This window comes from Salmo salar, chromosome 01 (genome assembly GCF_965601325.2).
Source record: "Salmo salar chromosome 01, fSalSal1, whole genome shotgun sequence".
Classification (NCBI taxonomy): domain Eukaryota; kingdom Metazoa; phylum Chordata; class Actinopteri; order Salmoniformes; family Salmonidae; genus Salmo; species Salmo salar.
In genome coordinates, this window is record NC_138291.1 from 82,754,165 (window position 1) to 82,762,500 (window position 8,336).

Consider the following 8,336-nt stretch of genomic DNA (forward strand, 5'->3'; position numbering starts at 1 on the left):
CTACATTTTTTGAAAGGGGCATGCTTATTTATGATGGTGAGGAAAGCACTTTTAAAGAACAACCAGGCATCCTTTACTGACGGGATGAGGTCAATATCCTTCTAGGATACCCGGGCCAAGTCGATTAGAAAGGCCTGCTCGCAGAAGTGTTTTCAGGAGCGTTTGACAGTGATGAAGGGTGGTCGTTTGACCGCGACCCATAACGGATGCCGGCAATGAGGCAGTGATCGCTGAGATCCTGGTTGAAAACAACAGAGGTGTTTACAGATTTGGGGTTGTACCTGGTAGGTTCCTTGATCATTTGTGTGAGATTGAGGGCATCTAGTTTAGACTGTAGGATGGCCGGGGTGTTAAGCATATCCAAATTTAGGTCACCTAGCAGTACGAACTCTGACGATAGATGGGGGGGCAATCAATTCACATATGGTGTCCAGGGCACAGCTGGGAGCTGAGGGGGGTCAATAACAAGCGGCAACAGTGAGGGACTTATTTCTGGAGAGATGGATCTTTAAAAGTAGAATCTCAAACTGTTTGGGAATAGACCTGGATAGTATGACAGAACACTGCAGGCTATCTCTACAGCAGTTAGCAGTTCTGTCTTGATGGAAAATGTTGTAATTGGGAAATGTCAGAATTTTTGGTGGCCTTCCTAAGCCAGGATTCAGACACGGCTAGGACATCAGGGTTGGCGGAGTGTGCTAAAGCAGTGAATAAAGCAAACTTAGGGAGGAGGCTTCTGATGTTAACATGCATGAACCCAAGGCTTTTACGGTTGCAGAAGTGAGCAAATGAGAGCGCCTGGGGACACACAGGGCCTCGGTTAACCTCTACATCACCAGAGGAACAGAGGAGGAGTAGGATGAGGGTACGGCTGAAGGCTATAAGAACTGGTTGTCTATTGCTTTGGGAAACAGAGAATAAAAGGAGCAGATTTCTGGGCGTGGTAGAATAGATTCAGGGCCTAGTGTACAGACAAGGGTATGGTAGGGTGCGAGTACAGTGGGGTTAACCTAGGCATTGAGTGACGATGAGAGAGGTTGCATCTCTGGAGGTCCCAGTTAAGCCAGGTGCGGTCTCCGAATATGTGGGGGGTGGGCCAAGGGGGCTATCTGAGGCATGTTGAGCAGGACTAGGGGCTCCACAGTAAAATAAAACAATGAGAGCTGCCCTAAACATCAGTATACAAGGCATATTGACATCAGAGAGAGGCATAAAGCAATCACAGGTGTTGATTGGGAGAGCTAAGACAACATCGGGTAAACAGCTAAGACAACAACAACGGGTAAATGGCGATGAATGGGCAGAGAGGGTCAGTTAGCTACACACAGGGCCTGAGTTCGAGGCTGGGGCCGACAGATAAACAAAATGAAGTACCGTGTTAATGAATAGTCCAGCAGGCATCAGCTGTGTAGCTGAGTGATCATAGGGTCCAATGCAATAGATGAAACAAGTAGCCGTTTGGTAGTCGATTACTGCGCTAGGCGAGCGCGAGACACAGCGCTCAGGAAGCTAGCGGGCCGGGGCTAGCAGATGGATCATCACTGACGCAGAGGCCGGTTGACAGCACATCGGCCGAATTACGTCAGCAGACCAGTCGTGATGGATCGGCGGGGCTCCATGTCGACGAAGGGTCCAGGCCAATTGGCAAAAGAGGTATTGTAGTTGGTGTACTTCGTTTGCTAGCCGGGAGATGGGCCTAGCTCGAGGCTAACTGGTGCATGCTTTTAGACAAGGGCGTTAGCCACAATAGCCACTCGGTAGCAGCTAGCTAGCTGCGAAGATCCGGTGTAATTGTCCTAGCCAGAGCTTGAGGCAGGAATCCGGTGATGTAGTGGAAAGAAAAGCAGTTCGATATGCTAAGGGCTAATATCGTGCTGTGCAGATTGGCAGGTATTATCTGGGCTATAGCGGCTGGTGTCCGAGCTAAAGGTAAAGACCGCTAGCAGTGGCTAACAATGACTAGTAGCTAATTAGCAGGTTAGCTTCTGATGGCTAGCTGCTGATGGAGGTTCCAGTTATAAGGTCTAAGAAATAGCAGATCCGTACCACATTGGGTGAGGCGGGTTGCAGGAAGGTATATTTAATTTGAAAATGGAAAAAAGAGATTGAAATATAATGCAATGTATACAACAACAAAAAAATGAAAAAGACTGAATATTTACATGGGACAAAAAAACTAACACGTCTTACTGCTGCGCCATCCTGGGGGGGGGGAAAAAATGAAATAATAATATATATATGTCTCTATATATGTCTGTCTCTCTCTCTCTCTATATATATATATATATATATATATATATATCTTTCTTTCTTTTTTGTCTCTCTGCCCCCACCCCTCTCGCTCTTTTCGCCATATCTAATTTGGGAGTAAAATTCCACAGCAGCAGAATGTGTAACACGGATAGAGGGAACCTCATAACCTCCTGGGAATGTGGTGATTTAAGTAGGAAGGGAATCATTAACAGCATGTAAGAGACCCTGGAGGTTATGGGGTTCGAGGGTGGAGATCCCACTTACGCAATGTCAACACACACACGCACACACACACGGTTAAGGACAGCTACTCCTCTCACCTGATGATGTCTTTGTGTCCATTGCGAGCGGCCAGGTGAAGGGGTGTGTTGGAGGAGGCAGAGTCTAGACCGTCTAGCCCCTCCCCCTCCAACAGAGCTACCACCATGTTACTGCTCAATAACAACTGAGCCACCTGAGAGAGAGAGAGAATGAGGGAGAGAGAGAGAGAGAATGAGGGAGAGAGAGAGAGAGAGAGTGAGACAAAGAGAGACAGAGCGAGACAGAAAGACACAGAGAGAAAGGGAGAGAGAGAGAGAGACAAAGAGAGAGAGAAGGGTGTAGAGATATAGAAAAGGTGAAGCATAAAGGAGCAAAAGAGAGAGATGAAAGTATGGAGAAAGAGAGAGATAAGCTTAGTATCAGTGAAAGTCAAAATGGACACCTTTCATTTGTGTATTCCAGTGGTGGAAAAAGTACCCAATTGCCATACAATAACTCAAGTAAAAGTGAAAGTCACCCAGTAATATAAGAGTACATATAACTGCTAATAAACTCAGCAAAAAAAGAAATGTCCCTTTTTCAGGACCCTGTCTTTCAAAGATAATTCGTAAAAATCCAAATAACTTCACAGATCTTCATTGTAAAATGCTTTTATAATGAACCATAAACCATTTCCCATGCCTTTCTACTGACTCTACTGAAAAACACCAAAAGAAAGATGCCCAGGGTCCCTTCTCATCTGCGTGAACGTGCCTTAGGCATGCTGCAAGGAGGCAGATGTGGACAGGGCAATAAATTGCAATGTCCGTACTGTGAGACACCTAAGACAGCGCTACAGGGAGACAGGACGGATAGCTGATCATCCTCGCAGTGGCAGACCATGTGTAACAACACCTACACAGGATCAGTACATCTGAACATCACACCTGCGGGACAGGTACAGGATGGCAACAACAACTGCCCGAGTTACACCAGGAACGCATAATCCCTCCATCATTGCTCAGACTGTCCGCAATAGGCTGAGAGAGGCTGGACTGAGGGCTTGTTGTAAGACTGTTGTAAGGCAGGTCCTCACCAGACATCACCGGCAACAACGTTGCCTATGGGCACAAACCCACCGTCGCTGGACCAGACAGGACTGGCAAAAAGTCGCGGTTTTGTCTCACCAGGGGTGATGGTCGGATTCGCATTTATCGTCGAAGGAATGAGCGTTACACCGAGGCCTGTACTCTGGAGCGGGATCAATTTGGAGGTGGAGGGTCCGTCATGGTCTGGGGCGGTGTGTCACAGCATCATCGGACTGAGCTTGTTGTCATTGCAGGCAATCTCAATGCTGTGCGTTACAGGGAAGATATCCTCTTTCCTCATGTGGTACCATTCCCGCAGGCTCATCCTGACATGAGCTTCCAGCATGACAATGTAGAGCCCGGATCTCAATCCCATTGAGCACGTCTCGGGACCTGTTGGATCGGAGGGTGAGGGCTAGGGCCATTCCTCCCAGAAATGTCTGGGAACTTGCAGGTGCCTTGGTGGAAGAGTGGGGTAGCATCTCACAGCAAGAACTGGCAAATCTGGTGCAGTCCATGAGGAGGAGATGCACTGCAGTACAGCTGGTGGCCACACCAGATACTGACTGTTACTTTTGATTTTGACCCCCCCCCTTTGATCAGGGACATATTATTCCATTTCTGTTAGTCACATGTCTGTGGAACTTGTTCAGTTTATGTCTCAGTTGTTGAATCTTATGTTCAAACAAATATTTACCCATGTTAAGTTTGCTGAAAAAGAAACGCAGTTGACAGTGAGAGGACGTTTCTTTTTTTGCTGAGTTTATATACTTAAGTATCAAAAGTAAAAGTATAAATCATTTCACATTCTTTATATTAAGAAAACCAAACTGCACAAATTCCTTGTTATTTAAATTTACGGATAGCGAGGGGCACATTCCAACACTCAGACATCATTCACAAACGAAGCGTGTGTTTAGTGAGTCCATCAGATCAGAGGCTGAGGATGACCAGGGATGTTTTCTTGATAAGTGTGTGAATTAGACCATTTTCCTGTTCTGCTAAGCATTCAAAATGTAACGAGTACTTGTGGGTGTCAGGGAAAATGTATGGAGTAAAAAGTACATTGTCTTCTTAAGGAATGTTGTGAAGTAAAAGTTGTCAAAAATATAATTAGTAAAGTAAAGTACCGACACCCCCAAAAAACGACTTAAGTAGTACTTTAAAGTATTTTTACTAAATACTTTACACCACTTGTGTATTCCATACATGTACATTTTATGGGGCCACCTAAGTGCACATAAAACCTGCCTAGCAACTGTCCATGCGCTGGGTGTCTAAAGATACCCCTAGTACCGTAACAAAGACGCTTACTGAGAGGGGGAGAAGGAGAGGGAAAGGGGGAAAAGAGAGAGACTACAGTAATAAAGACCTTAACTGACTCAGCGTTACAGCCTAAAGCCTGTTGTTATGCTATTCACAGGGCCAGAAGATTACTGACGTGTCTGTCTGTCTTGCGTGCGTGAATTCAACTTTGGCTAAATCTAAAAAACAGGCACAGCTATACATTTCATGACAACTGTGACAGAGAAACATACTGCACTGCAAAATCTCTCTCACTCGGTGTGTGTGTGTGTGTGTGTGTGTGTGTGTGTGTGTGTGTGTGTACGCCTGTGTGCATGCATCGGTGTGTGTGTGTTTGTGCGAGAGAGTGTGTATGTGCGTGCGTGTATGCGTGTTTGTGTGTTCCTGTCCGGGGAGCAAAACTGAAACCCATTTCCCTTTAGCTGAAACAGGCTTATTTTAGCTGCTAGTTCATTTTAGCTGGTAATTCATCTAAGCTATGTAAGATGTTTGACATAGGCCTACCCCCTCTATCCATCACACACCCTCTGTGAGACATGGACAAACATACACACACACTATCACCACTTACACTGGCCTTTGATCATTGTAATGTCTATGGGTTGTGCGTGTTAAGTGTGGGTTAAACGGAGGTATTGTGCCATATATATCTACAGTTTATTACAGTTTTTTCTCAATCGCGTACACAAATGTTTTGGAACAATATTTTCAATTTTCAAAACAGAGTTCACAGACGTCTGTGGCCTTTTGCAAAACAAAATGCGTTTTCAAAATGTAGTTGCCTTCTCAAATAAATACATTCATCAAAACTATATTATACCGTCACAATACATTCATCAAAACTATATTATACCGTCACAATACATTCATCAAAACTATATTATATCGTCATAACACATTCATCAAAACTATATTATACCGTGATAATAGATTCATCAAAACTATATTATACAGTCATAATAGATTCATCAAAAGAATACAACTGCCTGCCAAAAGATTAATGCAACCTTTTTTTTATCTACTTTTACCCAGTAGATCAATACATTTTCTTAGCGGTCACCAAATCATGATGATCAAAATTGGAAGTACATCTATCCAAAGCTGCAGAATTATGGGAAATGACTCTCCTTTTTTTGCATATCTTACTAAACAAATTTCATACACATCCAATCAAATATTATTCCAATAAAAAAATAAGCACATTGTGTGCAGGGTTCATTTAGGATTCATTAATCACAATCCAATTCCATGTATTCAATACAAAGGCTGGTTTGCTCATCGTTTTGTAGACATTTCATTGGCACAAGGAAACACTGTCCACAATAGAAATAAGGAAAGGTGAATACAATGGAGGAACACAAGTGACATGAATGTATAGGCCTCAATCCACACCAAAGCAAAGCTCTGTAATGGAATGTTGAAGATGATGACTTAGGAGTAAACCAAAGTTACATAGAAGAAACCAATTTTATTCTCTGCATGTCCGGACTATTGTAAAGAATCTGAACAATTAGACGGTCCCCATTGCCTAGAGATCTTTCCTGGCTACCCCTACCCCGGTCAACAGCTCTGCACCCCCACATCAACTTGCCAAAGCCTCCCCCATTTCTCCTTCACCCAAATCCAGACAGCTGATGTTCTGAAAGAGCTGCAATATCTGGACCCCTACAAATCAGCTGGGCTAGACAATCTGGACCCTCTCTTTCTAAAATTATCCAACGCAATTGCTGCAACCCCTATTACTAGGCTGTTCAACTTCTCTTTCGTATCGTCTGAGATCCCTAAAGATTGGAAAGCTGCCACGGTCATCCCCTCTTCAAAGGGGGTGACACTCTAGAACCAAACTTTTACAGACCTATATCTATCCTACCCTGCCTTTCTAAAGTCTTTGAAAGCCAAGTTAACAAACAGATCACCGACCATTTCGAATCCCACCGTACCTTCTCCGCTATGCAATATGGTTTCCGAGCTGGTCATGGGTGCACCTCAGCCACGCTCAAGGTCCTAAACGATATCATAACCACCATCGATAAAAGACAATACTGTGCAGCCATATTCATCGACCTGGCCAAGGCTTTCGACTCTGTCAATCACCGCATTCTTATTGGCAGACTCAACAGCCTTGGTTCCTCAAATGACCGCCTCGCCTGGTTCACCAACTACTTCTCAGACAGAGTTCAGTGTGTCAAATTGGAGGGCCTGTTGTCTGGACCTCTGGCAGTCTCTATGGGTGTGCCACGGGGTTCAATTCTCGGGCCGACTCTTTTCTCTGTATACATCAATGATGTTGGTGATTCTCTGATCCACCTCTACGCAGACGACACCATTCTGTATACATCTGGCCCTTCTTTGGACACTGTGTTAACAAACCTCTAGACGAGCTTCAACGCCATACAACACCACTTCCGTGGCCTCCAACTGCTCTTAAATGCAAGCAAAACTAAATACATGCTCTTCAACTGATCACTGCCCGCACCCGACAGCCCGTCTAGCATCAATACTCTGGTCGGTATTGATATAGAATATGTGGACAACTACAAATACCTAGATGTCTGGTTAGACTGTAAACTCTCCTTCCAGACTCACATTAAGCATCTCCAATCCAAAATTAAATCTAGAATCGGCTTTCTATTTCGCAACAAAGCCTCCTTCACTCATGCTGCCAAACATACCCTCGTAAAACTGACTATCCTACCGATCCTTGACTTCGGCAATGTCATTTACAAAATAGCCTCCAACACTCTACTCAGCAAATTGGATGTAGTCTATCACAGTGCCATCCGTTTTGTCACCAAAGCCCCATATACTACCCACCACTGTGACCTGTACGCTCTCGTTTGCTGGTCCTCACTTAATTTTCGTCGTCAAACCCACTGGCTCCAGGTCATCTATAAGTCTTTGCTAGGTAAAGCCCCGCCTAATCTCAGCTCACTGGTCACCATAGCAGCACCCACCCGTAGCACGTGCTCCAGCAGGTATATTTCACTGGTCACCCCCAAAGCCAACTCCCCCTTTGGACGCCTTTCCTTCCAGTTCTCTGCTGCCAATGACAGGAACAAATTGCAAAAATCACTGAAGCTGGAGACTTATATCTCCCTCACTAACTTTAAGCATCAGCTGTCAGAGCAGCTTACCGATCATTGCACCTGTACACAGCACATCTGTAAATAGCCCATCAAACTACCTCATCCCCATATAGTTTTCTTTCTTCTTTTTCTCCTTTGCACCCCAGTATCTCTACTTCCACATTCATCTTCTGCACATCTATCACTCCGGTGTTTATTTGCTAAATTGTAATTATTTTGCCACTATGGCATATTTATTGCCTTACCTCCCTAATCTTACTACATTTGCACACACTGTATATAGACTTTTCTATTGTGTTATTGACTGTACGTTTGTTTATCCCATGTGTAACTCTGGGTTATTTGTGTCGCACTGCTTTGCTCT

General features: G+C 44.5%; 1 protein-coding gene across 2 annotated transcripts in view; it reads right to left on the reverse strand.

Annotated features, from left to right (window-relative positions):
• LOC106612187 (caskin-2) overlaps positions 1-8,336 on the reverse strand; it is a 92,623-nt gene that overhangs the window by 25,908 nt on the left and 58,379 nt on the right. For both annotated transcript variants that reach the window (XM_014213164.3, XM_014213154.3), the window contains exon 7: positions 2,574-2,707. In XM_014213164.3, coding sequence (XP_014068639.2) covers positions 2,574-2,707 — 134 coding nt within the window. The remainder of the gene's footprint in view (positions 1-2,573; positions 2,708-8,336) is intronic.